The 18,061-nt window shown below is 45.4% G+C and overlaps 1 protein-coding gene across 1 annotated transcript; it reads right to left on the reverse strand.

The window, feature by feature from the left end:
• Positions 1–335: 335 nt before the first annotated feature.
• RRM2 (ribonucleotide reductase regulatory subunit M2) lies at positions 336–7,707 on the reverse strand. The gene is made up of 10 exons (XM_066314807.1): positions 7,537–7,707; positions 7,377–7,454; positions 6,880–7,014; positions 6,648–6,764; positions 5,987–6,120; positions 5,203–5,297; positions 4,322–4,455; positions 3,837–3,941; positions 3,600–3,713; positions 336–3,210 (listed from the first exon to the last, which is right to left on the reverse strand). The coding sequence occupies exons 1-10, from the start codon at positions 7,663–7,665 to the stop codon at positions 3,058–3,060; spliced, it is 1,194 nt and encodes a 397-aa protein (XP_066170904.1). The 5' UTR covers positions 7,666–7,707; the 3' UTR covers positions 336–3,057.
• Positions 7,708–18,061: the final 10,354 nt, after the last annotated feature.

The following is an 18,061-nucleotide window of genomic DNA, read 5'->3' on the forward strand; positions in this document are numbered from 1 at the left end:
CATTTTTATCTGCTGCTACTAAAAGCCATTAATTTTAACAGCAATAAAGAAACCCAGGGGATAGCAAGGGATCAGTCGTGCATAACTTTACCACGGACATTAGAGCATTGCCATTGCTTCATCAAATACATCCAGTTTTACTTACCCCACAGGATTTTTCCCTCTACTGGCCTAATCACTTTCCACTTTTCTGTGACAATTGCAGACAGCCATTCTGATTCACACACACAAAAAAATCTGCACTTTCATCACTTCAAATCTTGCCTGGTTCTCCACACTCCATTTCAAGATATATTCCAATAGGCCATTTAAATTTTCATTGAAATTTATTTGGAGGGGTATTCGCTTATTTTTTTGAAAGAAATATAAGACTTATCTCCTCAATTCTTAAGAGGATCAAGTGTCCAAACAACTGGTATCACAGTCAAATTGGAAAGTAATCCGTTTTCAGTAAACAAGTGTTTCATCAAGATTTTGACATAATCTGTTCAAACTAAGCAACAGCAAGACATTTCAATCCCTGTGAGAATTAAAAATAGGTGGGATCAGATGAACAGCTTTTCTCCAGACTGTACAGGAAAAATTGACTTGCATACAGCAGGTACATATACCAAAACTAGGCATTTAGGCATCAGCAGCACGAATAAGATCAACAGCAGCCACAGCAAGCCTTGTTCTCCTGTTGAATGACTTCTAATTCCCATCTAATCTATCTCTAATGCATGCACAACTGCAGTATCTATTACCCCTTAAGAGCAATGCTTGGCTAAAAGGGAGATTCTTCCTACCTCCCATTATAAGTGATTACTTGGCCATCATATCCATTCCCATCAGCCTTCCTTGATTATGTTGAAAGTAGTCCCAGTTCCTATTTCCCAGGATTGCAGAGCAGATTAAATCTTCCTGTCCTAATTGTTTGCATATTGATCCTTTGCACATACCAAGAATCAAATGGGAAGAAATGGCTGTAATACAGGTAGACTCTACTCATAGATCAGAAGTTTTATCCTCTTCCTACATCATTTAAGTATATGAATGAACAGATTTGAATATAAATTGAATGCTGCTAAATCAAGCTCTGGTCCAAACTAATCTCAGTATTTTATTACTGCCTCCTTTGTGCTCTAAACAGCATAGCCTTAACACTCTGACTTCAGATGCTTTTATCACTTAATTTGATCAAAGCTTTGACTACCAAGAGAAGCCAAGAAAAAGCACAAAGCCAAATTTGCAAAGGAAATGTTGGTATTTAGGCAGAAACAAGCATTACATTTCAATGCTTTAAAATAATGTGTCTGGCTGTCCAATTCAGCACATCCCTATTCCAGTTCCTAATACATTATTCTCAGTCCTCTGCAATCACTGACCTGTTGGCAGCATCACTGCTGCAAGGCCTTTATTAGAGTTGTCAGTTTACAGTCCTCCATCTTGCATTCCAGACTTTGGAGGTTAGGATTTTTTAATTATTTATTGGGGTTTTCTCCCTAGGATAGCCTTATGCTTCCTGCTAGATTCAGACTCGGAGGAAGAGCAGTCAAACACTATCACCTTCAGTGGAATCAAGAGCAAAGAAGCAAAGACCAGTAAGCCAGTTAATTTTACACCAAGGCAGCGTATCTCAAAGAAGCACCATAAATACAGTGCTTTAGAAGAGGGAGCACTTTAGCAGCAAGCAGTCAAATTCTTTCCTGTGAAGGAAAAAAAGTTTTGAGTTCTATAAAGCTTATTCACTTTAACTATGCTTGAGGGAAAAAAGGCTTGCAGAACATTCCTTGTTGGATATAGACAAAATCATGGGTAGAGTCCTTTTGTACAGTGAGGCAGTAGCCGTTTTCAGTCTATCCCACTATCATTTCATCTCCCTGCAGGTCACTTCCAGGAACTCTGAGCCCAGAGGGATTCCTTCACAGACCACACATCTTAGACCAGTTATAAAAAGCATATTTATTTTTACTGCCCTGTTTAGAGTGGGAAAATCATGTTATAGTGTATACATTGTTTTCACTACTGTTATGTATTAAAACAAAGACTTAACTGGCATGATGCAAAGCTCAGAATACTGCATCAGCCTGAATTCGCTGAATTTACCCTGAAACATCATCTGTTTAGTGCAGCCAGTCTGAAAGTCAGAGCTAAGCACAACAATTTCATTTGACATCCATCAACCACGTGACTGAGCAGCTATTTCCTGAAGACCTTCCACTTCCTCAGTAAAACTGTAATTCAAAAAGAAATCAGCACACAACTTTGTCCATTGGAGCACTGAAGCCAGTAGAACACTGAGTCCAACATTTATTATATGAAATACTGTTCCCAGGTATTCAAGAAAAAGCAATCAAGTCCACAAGCCACCTGCATCTTATTTTTCAGTACCCAGAATACCCAATTTAGTTCTTTACCTTTCATACCAAGTTTCTTCCTGTTCTTTGATATATTTTAAGATGAATAGTTTAATTCATAGCACCATTTTTAAATTGCATACCCAGAAAGAAGCTCAAGTCATAAAAGGTTAGGCTGCAAAAGATTTTGACATGCATTTTACTATGAATGAATATTACAAGACAGTTGTTTAATTTTAAACATTAAAGTGCCAGGTTTATGTACAAACTATTAAACTAGTAAAAATGGTAAACTTAAAACCTGCTAAAAAAGCAGTGAGGTCATCATGTAGCTGCCCTCGGAGTTTTCTACGGACTATTCAACAAATTTAAAACTGGAATTAACTTTTCCTCTGCTTATGGTGAGAACAGCAGAAGCCACGGGTCACTGCTCACAACCTCTCATCTTGCAGAAGGAAGTACCTGTATCTTTCATGGAGTAGAAGAGCATGTGCTGTAAGATACACCTGAGCATTCTATGCATTAACACCATTGGAAAAATCTAATTAAAAGAGGTTTTACTGCTGGAGCTAAACCAGCCTTCTAAAGTATACCAAGATCACCACACTTCATAAGAGTGGGATTTCAGTACAGGAATCAAGTCACTATGACTCAGCACACTGAGTGTCTCCCTGCAAACAGGGCAGGATGCACAGTAATGCACACGGTCCCAGGTCACTTAAAATTCTGCATCCAGGGTGAAAGAGTTGTCTGTGGGCTTCGACATGACTCCCATCCTCTGATATTCACCTACTCGCTTCTCAAAGAAATTTGTCTTGCCTTCCAGAGAGATGTTTTCCATGAAGTCAAAAGGATTCTCTGCTCTGTATATCTGAAATAGAAAGGCAATTCTACAGTCACCACAGGTGCTTGCATTCTGAGTATGCAAGAGCATTAGAGATCAGCTGGAAGAAGCCTAATGGCAGCATCAGCAGGCTTACTATTCACTGAACAAAAATCTCTGCCCCTAAGCCTTCTCTACTCTATTTGTTCCTGTCTTCTTTTAGCTGCAGTAAACAGAAGCACAACTACTAATACAGCTTTGGCCATAGCATCCTTTTGCGCTTTCTTCTGTGGGTCTCCAAACATGTAGCAGCAGAACTGCTAAACCATTTTACAAGTTAAAGCAATACTGCTGCTGCAGCCAGTTTATGATTTGGATTTCTGAAAGAAATTAACATTATCTTTTGCCTGATAAATATTCAGTTATTAGAGCCTTACCTTGTTAAATCCCAGTTCCAACATGAGCCGGTCTGCCACAAACTCGATGTACTGTTTCATTAAAGTGCAGTTCATGCCAATCAGATTTACAGGCAGTGCCTCCGTCAAGAATTCCTGCAGAGAACAAGCATTTTATGTACTGAAACTAAACTGGTATTCACTATCATCTAGGTTAATCTTATGCCAAACAGCTCTGTTGATTGCAATGAAGTTCCTAAACAAGAGGTAGACAATTACCTGTTCTATGAGAACGGCATTCATAATGATTTCCTTTACTCTCTCCTCTGATGGTTTGTGTATCAAGTGCTTGAACATGAGGCAGGCAAAATCACAGTGCAAACCCTGGAAAAAGTTTCAGAAATTTATTTCAGTAACAGATTTAAAAGAGTGCAGAGTAAGTGGCATCACCTTTGCCATGTTATTCCCTCCTACACACAGCCCCCTCCCTAACCAGAAGGCGTCACAAGCAAGTTGTGCCAGTGCAGGGCACAGCAGCTGCCAGCATTGCTGAGAACCCTCCAACTACTTTAGAGGAAGTAAAATGCCAAGTTCATTCATATGCTTCTGCAAGATCCACAGTGACACATGTTTACACACTTTAGTGAGCTTTATAGTCTGTTTCTAAATATACTTCTGTTTTAAAATATAGGCTCCAATTGAATATCATTACTTTGAGCTAGTGCAGCACATTACCATCTTAACTGCTAGAATTTGACTCATACCTCATCTCTGCTGATGAGTTCATTAGAAAAAGTGAGTCCAGGCATTAATCCTCTTTTCTTCAGCCAAAAAATTGATGCAAAAGAGCCAGAAAAGAAGATTCCTTCCACAGCTGCAAAGGCTACTACACGTTCTCCTGTTAAGAGAAGATTGACAGTAATATCACACAGAAAACTTGACGGGATACACTAAAGTTGCAAACTGCATCCTGCAAAGCAAATGAAGTTGTTTCTGCCTAAGTGTACTATGGCCTGTGCTTAAAAAGATTTCTGATCATTAAACAAAATAAACATGAGAGGAAGTAGGAACTAATCAGAGTAGCTACTAATAAGTAGCTGAAGCCAAGGCTCCTTCCCCTCAAGGGGGTCATACCTCAATACTATCCTTTTTCAGATGGCTCACTAAAAAGAGCAGTCATTTTGGCAGTTCATTTAAGTCAGTGTCTGTTCATTTTTGGCAATGAAAAATGTTTTAAAATTAGTGAAATCATGATCTATACCATCTCACCTTTGAAGCAAGACATGAGGAAACACCAAAACAGAGGAGCTACAGTCTCCAGCCAGACATGTCCATTGGCTATAGATGGCCATGACATGTCCTGACATGTGGCAGCAATTTAGTTTGATCATATTGTCAGGCATGATTGCCACATGACCTTATTATTCATGATGTCAGCAATTTTACAAAGATTTCCTGTCAGTAGCTCATTTGAAGATGAAAATTTATTTTCTTCACATTCAGAATTATACTAGCGTCTTATACTGGAAAGCATGTACTGTCTCTGTGACAGCAATAATCCCTGTTAACTGTGAAGTCTGGAGAAATGGTGGTCCCTCTATCTTTAGGAGAGGAATTTCACTTTGTTTTCAATAGATGTACTCACCATATGTTGCTTTCTTGTCCCCAATCCAGCGCAAGGCCCAATCTGCCTTCTTCTTAACACATGGTAACGTTTCGATAGCATTGAAAAGAAATTCCCTGAGAAAGAAATAACTCATTAGGATAAGACATCAGCACAACCAACAGAATAAAGACTCACTGCCACAAACTGTCTTGATCACTTAAACATGCTCTGCACTTTCATCCTGGTAATTGTCCTTCCCCATCTTAACTGGCACCAATCTAGCTCTACTTGTTCCAATCAACTGCTTTTTCCTTCACATACCCATCACATCACCAGTTCACATGAATTCCCATTACAATATCAAGGGGAGAAATGTTTCACCAAGTCTACTTGAACAAGGCTGCCAAAACTAGATATTAACCAGGATCTACTGATAGCATGAAGGCATTAGACCTCTTATGTAAGCCACTCTTGCTACAGTTTAGTATCCCAGAGCAGAAATGACACAGCAAGCTTTTAAAGCAGCAGTAAAACTCACTTAAAACTTAATATACTCCCCTTATTTGACTGCTCAATCTTTTACATTGTGTAATTACTTTATTTCAGTACTGAGTGATTTCGGTTTCATTCTTCATGTAAGCAAGGTTTTACACCTCAGAGGAAAAAGATATTATGGAAGTAAAACTGCTCTTAAACAGCAGTAGCTTTTTATACATCAAATTCACATCCTAAAATTAGCCTCAAAGCTGGAGAACTGACATGCCTTAGTTAAATTCTGAATATTTACTGCGTTTTGAACTTTTCATCATCAAGCAATACAAACCTCTCTTTAGAATCCTTAATGTAGGTGTCAATAAGAAGACTGTACATTTCTGAATGTATATTTTCCATGGCAATCTGGAAGCCATAGAAACAACGAGCTTCTGTGATTTGTACTTCTTGACTGAACCGCTCCACCTAGAGGAAATAAATAAGCATTTGCAGAAGTGTTTGTGATTTGCAGGTTAGAGGAACTAATGCTGTAGGGACCAGTTATTGATCAGCCCACAAAATCTTCGTATTAATCTTAAAGATGCAGATTACTAACAGCAATATGCAAAGCAGCAACCTCTCACAATTTTTACTCAGAAGACATTTTTTTGCCCGGTGGGAAACAGGAAAATATCCTAGTTTTATTCATCCCCCTTTAGGAACAAGAGCACAGAGGGCAGAAGCAGAGAATGGGCTGGGAAACAGCAAAGTGTTACTGTCGGGCAGCACTCAGTGCCCAACGGGGAGTGAGCAAACTTGGAAATTACAAATCTCCAATATTACAAATAACCCAAATTAATTAATTTACACAGGACTGCCCAATGCATTCTAACGGTGTAACACTCCATGATCCAGCAAACCAGCTGGATCAGGCACAGCAGGCATGCCGAACACGTGAGTTACCTGGTTATCTACCAAAGTCATTTTTCTGCCGAGACTCTTTACACACTCACCAGGTTCTCATTGACAATGCCATCACTGGCAGCAAAGAAGGCGAGGACATGAGAAATGAAGTATTTCTCCTCAGGCTTCAGGGAGTCCCAGTGCTGGAGGTCTTTGGAAAGGTCCACCTAAAACATGGCAGGATAAGTAAGAAAGGAGCCCTGCGGCGGGAGGCCCGCCCCTGAGCCCCAGGGCTGCGGGCGGGAGCGGCGGCAGGAGGGTCCCCGGGCGCCCACCCCTCACCTCCTCCGCCGTCCAAAAGGAGGCCTCGGCCTTCTTGTACATCTGCCAGATGTCGTGGTACTGGATGGGGAAGATGACGAAGCGGCGGGGGTTCTCCCGCAGCAGCGGCTCCTCCTCCTCCACGCCCCGCGGCACCTGGAATGGCGGGAGAAGGGCTCGGGCAGGGCTCGGGGCGGTGCCGGGCTTTGGAGGGAGACTGAGCGGGCACAGCTCCAGGGAGACCCCCGAGAGGGAGAGGGGCTGGGAGGACGGAAAGACAACTCCGAGGGAGAGGGGCTGGGCAGTGCGGAGAGATCCCCCTGAGGGAGAAGGGTCCGTGAGGGTGGAGGGACCCCCCGAGGGAAAAGGACTGAGGCGGGTGGGGCGAGGACCAGCGGGTTCGGTCGGGGACAGAAAGGAGAGTCCACCCATGGGAAGAGAAAAATGGAGCGGGGGTTGCAGGAGCCTCCGGGAAACAGGACAAGGACAGGCGGGCTGCCCGGGCGTTCTACACTCACCGGATTGCCGTCCTCCTCCTGAAAGATCTTGCGGGCCGTCTTGCTGGCCAGGACACGGGTGCTGCTGAGCGCGGGGGGCTGCGGGGAGAGAGGGGCAGGGTGAGCGCGATTGCGGCGCTGCCGGGCGGGGGGGGGGGTGGGAGGACGGGCGGGCGCTCACCGTGTTCTCCTTGTCGCTCAGCACCAGGCCCTTCATGGACGACAGACTCTTCATGGGAGACTGGCTCTTCTTGGGCGACACTCGGGGCTGGTCGTGGAGGGAGGCGAGCGGGGTGCGGGTGGACAGCATGATTAAAACTGCAGCAGCGGCAGCAGCAGCAAAAGCAGCAGAGGCGGCGGGATGAGCGGCAGGAAGTGCAGTATCCCGCGCGGGCCCTTTATATCCCCTTCGAAGTTGGCGCCAGAACGGCGGGCTGGCCACTCACAGCCCTCGCCACGCCCCCTGCTGCCCGCCCCCGCGCTCCCATTGGCTGGTGCCGCGGGTGGGGCCCCGCCTTCCATTGTGGTGGCGGCGGCGGGAGGAAGAGCCCCGCCCCTCGCTTTGGCGCCAGCGGCGCGCGGACAGCGCGGGAGAGCGCGGGGGTCCCGCCCCGCTCCTGCACAGGGAGCTGCGAGTGGGGACCGGCACCTCGCCCTGCTCGGGAGACATTCGGCTGCCCTGGGAAAGTCCAAAACTCGTTTGAGGGACAGATCTGGAAATGCCGCTTTGCTTTGCTTTTCCCTTTTCTGGTCCCTCCTAGCTACCCATTCATTTTCACTTTCAACACTGATCCCTGAATTTGGATAGAGATCCACATTCCTGCATTGAAACTGGCAGAAATTGGCTTCCTGGAGAAACTGACTCCGTGTGCCACCCGGCTTCCCATATTTTAAATAAATAACACAAGAAAAGAAGTATATAGGTATGAAGAAGAGGCAAATATTCATAATTTTAAAGTCAGCTTTTATTTTTTGTTTCTTAAACTGCAACATCGTTTTCCCCATCCAATTCCACAAGGGATCTGCTTCTGTCAGTTAAAATATTTTCCCTGAAGCAGTTTTAAGGAAACCAGGAGCTCCATGAGACTTGGAAGCTCTTCAGTCACATAGGATGAAGAGTGGCCTGGACTAGTCCCTGTCAACTAAGCATGTTCTCAGGGATGATGAGTTATGTGGCCCAGCACTGCACTGTGCTTGCCTGGAGAAGAGGCAGGTAGAGCAGGAGGACAGCAGAATTATATAATGGTACTATGTTAAATTTACCACTGTGGATTTGGAAGAAAAACAAAAGTACTCCCCTCCAGTACCACCTCTGACACTGTAAATTCCAGTCAATTATTCATTTTAGCAGATCAGTGTCAAAGTCACAAATTTGGCTCTGAGTTTTCTTCAGCTGGAGTGTTATCAGAAATGGCCAGCAGAGACATTAGGCTTGTGGGTTTTTGGTCCTATTTAGGACATCAGACTGGTGCAGACGTTCTGAACAGAACCCAGATGTTCTGTGTGACTTTCTGAGTTAAATATGCATCCCAATACACACACCTAAATATACATCTCCATCTCAGGAGAGTGAGCACCACAAAACCCCATCCTAGAAGGCAGTCTGGACAAGTACAAACACATTCCTGTCCCAGGAAGCTGGTTCTAGAAGCAGGAGTACCAGGCATCTCTCAAAAGGCTCCATGTGTCCACATAACACCCCATTATCTCTTGCCACCTCTACAGCAGCTGGGAGAGTTGGAAGAGAGTTAGAGCAGCACCCTCCCCATCCCACCCAAACTCATTTACACTCCCATCCCAATAAAGAACCCCAAAGCTACCACAAGCCCTGAGCCAAAGGTAGTTACAATGCAAGAGCTGTGCTATCTCTGCAGTCCAGCTCCTGTTCTCAGAAGCACATGGCAGGGCATCAAAGCCTTGTCCTGGGGATGATAGCTCTGCAAGGAGAGAAGGGTGTGTGAGGAAGCATGTTGCAACTTGTGCCACTGGAGCTGCCACAAAATGGTATTTAGAAATGAGTGTCCATGCTGAATTTTCCTATTACAGCAGTTTAACCCAAATGCATTTATTCCTCTCTTCATGTACATCCTTCTCCATGATGCAACTGCATTTTGGGACTGGCATTTTCACAGCAGCTCCTTTGGCAGAGCTGGGTTGAAGGCAGTAGGCTGCTGCCCTGCTCTGAAATGCTCAGCATCAGGGATGACAGGGATAGTGACCAGGGATGTCAGCTAGCTCCTGCCCTCTCTTCGGGTGTGTGCAAGAATGATCTGCCCTTATGGCTTCGGGCCACTAGTTCTGAGTACTGGGTGCTTAAAAAAAACAGCCCCAGGCTTGTAATTAGTTTCTCACCTTCTTTGTTCACAGGAATTCAGACACTCAGCAAGGTGGAAGTAAGAGCAGCCTGGGGTGTTTGGGTGAGGTGGGTGTGGGATGTTGTGTAACCCCCCTGTTTGCAGGGTGCCCCCCAGGCCCCATGCTGGGGTCCCAGCACCAGCTGCAGCCAGGCACTGACATTCTCATCAGCTGCCCGTGGAGCTCAGCCAGAGCCTCTGTCCCAGCACTGCTGTTGTGGTACCCTCAGTGCCAGCATGGCAAAGCCCTGTCCACCAGACACAGCCTAAAGCCCCCAGGCCCCGTGCCCCCCTCGCATTTCTGCCTCCTCAGGATGGCTGTTGATGTGGCTCTCAGCTCACTGACCCGATGGTAACGCTCAGGGCAGGGTTCTCCTTGCTCACAGGATTAGTTTTGTTCCATTTTAACACAGATTACCTACAGATCAGGTAAGCAGTGACTCCAGGTGGCAGACTGCCTCCCATCACTGCCAAAACTGGTCTGATGAAAGTCAGTGAGGAGAACTGACTCATCCCTAGCTGAAGACTCAGTGTTTGCTGATGGTTTATACCTGATTTATTTGCCTGGTCTCATCCAGCCACATTCATCCATGCCAAATCCTGAAATCCTCACCCACTGTTCAGTCTGGTAGGGTTGATATTTGTATAGAGCATCATGCTTTAGAGCCCCTGCTTTGGTGTGAGTTCCAGATACAGCACAAAGAAATCTAAGTACTCTAAATATAAGCTCAGACAGGGTAGGTGAGCAGGAGTAGCCACCAGCGAACATCTCTGAGATGGTAAGTGGTGGTCTCAATGGCCTCCACTTTCTCTAGCAGGTTTGGAGGTAGGCCTCAGCATTTCCTCACCCAGCTGTGCTGAGGAGAATGCTCCACATCCCTCCAGAACTGATCTGAACCATAAGGACTCAGACAAAAATTTCAAAAATTTTAATGAAAATTTTCCCCCAATAGCTGTCTACCTGTTTAGAGATGGCTGCCCTCCATTTACTCCAGGATTTAGAACTGCAAAAACTGAATTGCAGGGCCAAGGACACTTCAACAGGTTGTTTCACTGAGAAATCTAGAGCAGAACAAAACAAGTCTTCATTAGCTTGATTCTGGCTGGTATCACATTTGCCAGTGCAGCCCGTTCATTTGCAGCACCGTCATTAGCCACATGCTTACCTGACAGTCAGCCTCTTCGGTGATAATGAGCTGTTGGAAGGCAAAGCCCTCACAGGGTTAACATCCTCAATGACTTGAATTTTTTTTAAACTGTGGTTCTTGCCTATTCAAGGTCCTTGCTCAACATTTACAACTCTCAGGACAAAGTCTGAAGGTAATATATGACCACATATAACATTTTAATGGTGTGATTGGACATGTTTCTTTGCTGTTCATGAAACTCGGCACAGTGCTGCAGATATAGTCCCACAAGTGCCAAGTAGATGATGCAGCACTGAAAGACTTTCAGGAGCTGGAAAAATGAAGTTTTCCAAGCAGCTGCACTTGCTGGCCATTAGCAGTCAGTAATATGCAAGAGCAGTACTGCTTCTGGTGCCGTCCTCAGGATCTGTGAGTACACGGTGGAGCTGGAGTAGCAAGGCGCCCATTGCATTCATACCTGTGCTCAAGAAGGTTGTCACTTTTCCTGGCTGGTAGCACCTCCTTGTTTCCTGCAATAGCAGAAGACAATGGCTCCAGCCTCTGGGCCCACCACTGACTTGCCCCAAGCAGTCAGTGTTCTGGTCTTCGTTTTGGTCTCAGCTCCTGTGCTCTGGTCATTGAGACTGTGGCTGATCTCTTGCCACGCATGGACAACTACAAGTCTCCCTCTAGCAGCCTGCCAGTCACCACAGAGCAGCGAACTTTCCTGAGGGTTACATTCCTCAGCACTTCCTCATCCAAAACTGCCTGTTGGAGAGTGCAGCCCCAGGTCCTCAATTTCTGGGGCAGGCCCATGTTGGTTATGTTGAGCAGGGCTGTTGCACAGCAGCACTTCTGGGACACCTCCTCATTGCTACCATACACTCAGTGGTCTGAGCCACCCTTTTCCTCTTAGTCCAGAAGACAACCTTGCCATCTTAGTAAGGCAGCCAGGAGCCCCCTGTACTTCCAAACAGTTCCAAAGAAAACCAGCCTCAAACCATGAATGTCAGTTAACCAAGGAGACAAAGGTGGGACTTCAAATCATTTTTCTTAACTGGATCAGCAGTGAGCAGTTTGTTTACCACCCAAACTTTACTCACCTGATGGGAACTCGTATGTGTTCCACATCCCTGCTCTGTTTTCTTCCAATGACCTTTTCTTCTCCAGCAGAAACTTTTTTTCTCCTCTGGAAAATGCAGATTATCTTCAACAAAATGGATACCTCCTACTACCAGACTTCCTGGTGTACATTTGCATTCCTGTCCTAAGAAACCACCAAGTCATGAAAAGACTGAGAAAGGATGCTGCCTCCCACTTTTGGGACAGTACAACATTTTAGCCCTTTTCTGCTCCAGATGGCCATGACATTTGCACTCATCCAGCAGGGCAGAGAAAACAGGGAGACTTATCATTGAACATTTTTCTGGTGGCATCTGCCAGACACTTCCCTGCAGAGCATGAAAATGTTCAGTATTTGTCAGGATTCAATTACAGTGTTGCCAAAGAAGGGATTGGGAAAAGCCAGCTCCTTCCATGCCCTGTCCTGCTGTTCTGCTGTGGCAATTTCATTGTGGAGTCTAGCAGTGACCCCATGGTGATAGGAGAAGGTGCAAGGGACTGTTTACCTGGTCAGTCCCTGTGCATGAACAGGCAGAAAAGATCCCAGATACATCCAAGTAAGTGAAAGATGAGCTAGGAATATGCCTATACATGAAGCCAGTAATTGACCCTGGGAATTGTAACCAGGGGGGAAAAGGATAAAATGGAAATTAGAAAACTAGAGAGATGCAGGTGCCCACAGCACTTAGGGGACCATGAAAACACAGAAAAAATGGGTTTATGTTACACTTGCATTTAAAAGGATAACCAGAGGTAGATAAATTGATGCAGGTCTGATATTAAATGAGACAGAGTCCTGTATGGGAATGTAATGGGGTGTAAGGGGTAAAAAAACCCAAACAAACAAACAAAAAACCAAACAAAAACAAACAAACAAATTACTGTCATCTATTATCCCTTTGGCAGTACAGTCAGGCTGATAAAAAAAATCCCTTGCTTTATAAGGACACATTTGAGTCACTGTTTTGTGACACTGAGAGGATTAAAAGTGGCCAACTGATAGATTTTAGAAAGTCACTGTTGGGGCATATCATTACCAGCTCAATGTCCTGATGTGCCTGCAAAGTTTTATGTCATAGATGTGGTGAGTAGTGAATGTGTGTAAAAGTAACACATCCTTGGTATTAATGAGGCTAAATGCAGGATCATGGTCTAGGGAAGAAAACTAAAGGTCACATTTAAGAACTGCTGGACTGGCCCTGCAGAGAGGGGCTCCTGGATGATGATTCACAGTAGCTCCATCAGCACCTTCCCAGGCTAACCCGTGGTCAAGGGAGCAAACCAGATCCTCTGCTCCATCAGCTTGGAGGCATGACTGCTTCCCTCCTGCACTGTGTGGGACAGGATCCATGGGGCAGCACCAGCAGGGCTCAGCTCAAGATTCAGCCACCCAAAGGCACGTGTCTACTCAAGGGTGGGGTATGCAGGCACATTCTAAAGCATCCTCCCTGATCTCACTGTGTCACTCCTTCCAGCCACATATCCAGGCCCTCTGGAGCCTCTCAAATGGCACAAATATCCATATTCAGGCAACCAAGTCAAGCCATCCAATATGAGTTGCCTGAACATCTAAATGCATTGTCATTATCTCAAAACAAACCCACTCCCTGAGCCCAGTCCCAACAGCAAAGGGTGAAAAAAAGGGTGTTGACAATGTGGGATCTGTTCAGAAGACAGCTCCAGGGCATACCAGAAGATTACAAACCTGCCCTGGAGCAAGATGCTGGAGCAGGCTGTCCTGTTCACTGCTGTGAGAGCCAGCCGGGGAGAAGACAGGTGACTACCTCAACCACGCATGGCTGTAATCAGCCAGTGGGGAAAAAAAAGCATAAGATCTTACAGCTTTGAGCAGTCACCAGAACATGGAGTTCAGAGAGAAGGTATTTCCCACCAGGGGTAACTATGCATTGAGCAGCTTTCCTGAGCACATAGCAGATTCCTCAATTCCCATGATTTCAAGATTTCACATGACAGTTTTATTCAGGTACATTATGTTTTGCTCAACAGTTACCATCAAGTTTTGCTGGGCATAAAAGGATTAGGATATATTATTTTATTACTCCTTTTTTTCTGGCATCCATCAAGGTGCTCTTTCATTGCACAGCAAGCTCAAGCTCACGCCAGGAGCTTCTCCCCAGCTGTGCCTGTTGGTGCTCTCAGCTTAAGAAAGAGGGGGAAAAGAATCTTCTATATAAAGTTTTAACACTGAATACACCAAGAAGTAAATAAAACTGATATTTTGTTGCAACAAAACACTCTGATCTCATATAAGTCCAGCAGAAAAAAACTCCACACTATAAAACAGGAGACAACACGTCTCTTACCATCAGAGACCCACTCTAACTATTCCACCATATATTCCCACATCTCTCTCTTTGTCTTTGGGGCTTCAGTGACTTCTAACATTTTCAGTGAAGATGAGACACAAATAATTCCCTTAAAGGATACAGCATTTTCCATATTCCCTTCCTTTCAAAACCCTTCAACATATCCACTCCCTCCTCCTTTCCCACACCAGCCCTTGGGGATAAAAGAGGGACTATGCAGATGAAGTACTACTGGTGTTTCCTTCCTAGCAGGAATTGGGAAAGCTTCCATTTTGTAACCATCCTAGATGAATCACAGATGGACACAGCAAGGCATTATATGATCATTCTTTGCCTATAGTGCATTGCAGAACTGCATATTAATATACAATTTTCTATAATAGTTGCCTTCCTTGTGACTGTCCCTATCTCTTCTTTAGTTTTTCGTGTCACTTTTAAGTTCCCATCTATCCTCTTTTCTCCAGTGCTGCCACATTGCTCAGGAAAAGGAAATTTGCACCCTCTTTCTACTGAGACCTTGTTGCCTCCCCACCTTGACCCTGATGCTCATTTCTGAGCTTTCAGTACCAGCTTTCCTCAGCCACTTCCATTCTCATTTTCCACAACTGCCCCAGATCCAGTGTGCAGTTGTCCCAGCTCAGCACAAATCCCAGCTGAAAAGCAGCTTTGGAAAGCAACCTGTGCCCCATGCATGACACATCCCTTCCCTGGCTGCAGCCCTGACCCCCAGCCACACATCCCTTATGACCTGATATCTCCAGGCCCATGCAGTGAAAACACAGGCACATGATAGCCTGGGCATGAAGTGTTTCCTAAGGTCACTGTCCAGAAAAGGGATGCGACTGCTACACAGCTGCTGTCCTCTGTCTCCTCTCTGCAGAGCTCATGGGTGCTTGGCTGCAAAGTTAAGGAGTACAGGCACAGAACTTGGAACAGCAAGAGCTCCTTTCCTTCTTCCTTCTGGTCTTCCTGAAATTCATGCACTCTGGTGCCTTTTTTTTTTTTTTTTTAAGAAATAACATAAAAATGGCCCAAGCTCCTGCCAGCAGCTGCCCTGCCCTGAGAGAACACACTCTCCCTACCTTGTGCTGGCAGTTATCAAAACACTTTGCAAAGGAAATACCAGAGGTGGAGATAAGCACTGGGTTAAATTCACCCCCCACTACATTCAGGTTTCCATTCTCCATATCACCTCCTCCTCTTTCCCCAGCTGATGGGCCATTAATCTTAAAACCCAGAGAAAGATGTGCCACTGGAAGAAAGCAGCTTGCTAGCCAAGCTGAGCAGACTTCAGCCACACCACCTGGAAAGAAAGGGCACTACAGGACTGCTTCCATCACACTGCTTCCACAAAACAAACACTTCTCAATAGCCTGTAAATAATCTAAAGCAATAACCTTAGAACTAAGAGAAAGTTGTGCTGTGGGAAGAGAGCAGAAGGAATTAAGATCATTACTGTTTTCCTAGGTGCCTGTCATCACCAGGAATTAGTTAACCACCAATAAATTATTATTTATCTGGACATTTAAATGCTAGAGGAATGATGAGAGCCAAGAGCAGGCCCTTGTCTCCCCCAGTAGTGCTAATGGTTAGGGAAAATACACTTTAACTTCTGGCCAAGTATTTCCTGCTCCCACCATTGCCAGGAGGAAAACATTCCTTTTCTCAACACCTTTTCCTAATGTGATCACACTGGTTTCATACAGAAGCACTAATAAAAGGGGAAGATGTCAGGGATTGTGAGGAACACAGACCCACAACTGCTTCATTTTTCAAATCAGTCCAACTGAGTGCAGCCACAAATCATGCAAAGTTTTGTTAAATAGAGAAGAAAGCTGTATTGAGCTTGTTTGGCAAGCACAGGACGAGCAACCACGGCTCAGAATTTTATTACATCTCAGTGGGGTTAAACTGGCTCTGCACCCATTGATTGTGGAGAAAGGTGAGCAGCTATCATCTGCTCTGATGAGGCTGAACAGAAGTAGAGAAAAACCAGATGTATTTAGCAACAAGGCATTGATACAAGAACCTGATGATGTAAAGAGTAACCACCAGCCTGCTGTCAAACAAAAAAAAACATTTGGCTTCCTGACTTGAGCGCGGTCCAGGCCTCAAGGGGCACTGCACAGACATCACCACCTCTCTCCACAGCTCTTACTCAGCCTCCAGAGTCAGCTAGGGCTTTTGATTCTAATTTCATGGTGTGAGCCTAGACTTCAGTGGGTGAAGTGCAGTCCCCCTGCAATCTACAGCTTGGCAAGTGGATGTGAAAGGTGGGAACAAACCATTGCTAACTTACAGAGGTGGCAAGGTGAGATGCGAGAAAACACTGCAAAGCACCGCCCCTTTAGCTATTAACTAATCTGAGCCAGCTAAATTCAGGGCAGGGGCTAAAAGCAGCCCTGCCTGTTGCTGCTGAGGCAGGAGGAGGCACATCCCCCCTGCACCAGGCACACAGGGATGCTGTGCTTGCACACAGCCTGTGTGTGCGACACAACAGCACCCACGCTGGGAGCAGCAGGCAGGCTGCAAACCTCTGAGCTCCTCCTGAAGTGCCAGGCAGTGGCATGTCCTGCGGGCTGGGAATTCTGTACCCAGCACACAAGCAGCAGTCAGCCCCTCGGGGCTTCCGCACAGCTCTCCAGCTGGCAAGGCTGAGGAGCAACCTTGCAAACTGAGTATCATCCTCGACCTCCTGCCACTCCCCAGGCTGCAATCACAGCATCATCAGGGGTTACAAGTAGCACAGAGGGGAACAGCATTCAAAACTGGGTGGCCACAGCCGAATCACCCCACAAAAGCAGTCAGCAGCGGTGTTAACTCCCAGGGGACCAGGACCTGGCAGGGAGGACAGAGTCATGCAAAAAGAAATCCTGCTAAGTGGTCAGCCCTCTCCTGCCCCTCTTTTGAGCTCTGGGATGCAATCCAGGCTGTGTCAGGGACAGTGCTGCGCAAGGGACATCCTGGGTACCATCAGTGACATGTCCTGGTGGTGAACAGTGGGTTTCCCAGACATGCACCACGGTCACTGCCAGGTTTTTATCCTCCCTCGGTGCCTGATACTGACTGAAGAAGTAGGACATTTCCATGTACATCTGTGTTTTGAACTGTGTAGTGTTCACAGATGAAAGCACTGCTGGCTGCACCCTGGGATCTACTCATAACTCCAAAAGGTGACACATTAGATGCTCGAGTTTGAGAGGTGCTCATAAAAATCACCATCTGCTGAGATAACAGAACACAGTGACTTCTGTCACCAAATTGTACAAACGTTTCCCTGCTCTGTGTTATCTCCTTTTCAGAGGCTCCCTTCAATGCCATTTTATAAGCATATTTTCAGACAGCTTCTCACTGTTAACTTGAGCCAGTTCAATTTCTCATAACATTGTACAACCAGTTAGGGTTGTTTTACATTTAGTTTGGGTTTAGCAAAAGAAAAAACATGGTGAAGTTGGGGGGGTTTTGTTGGGTTTCCTGGACCTAAAGCCACAGTAGCCTCTAGGCAGTGAGCTAGAAAAGGTCCCCATGTTTCTAATCTAGAAAACTCCCTGGTCTCTATTAAGCAGTAAATGGCTGATTTATTTGCCAGGAGGATGGTGGAGGGTTTTTCACTCACAATCCTTTCAAGATGATTATTATTCTACTTAAAATGCCTTCCAATGTCTGCTTTTGAGTCTAATCCATGTTAAACAAGAGCTGGGAGAAAGCTTTCTCTGCTGAGCTAACAGAAGCTTTGTTTCAAACTCAAATAACCTCTTTATGGGAAGCTCTTCTGG

Source organism: Sylvia atricapilla, chromosome 3, assembly GCF_009819655.1.
Source record: "Sylvia atricapilla isolate bSylAtr1 chromosome 3, bSylAtr1.pri, whole genome shotgun sequence".
In the NCBI taxonomy this organism is placed as follows: domain Eukaryota; kingdom Metazoa; phylum Chordata; class Aves; order Passeriformes; family Sylviidae; genus Sylvia; species Sylvia atricapilla.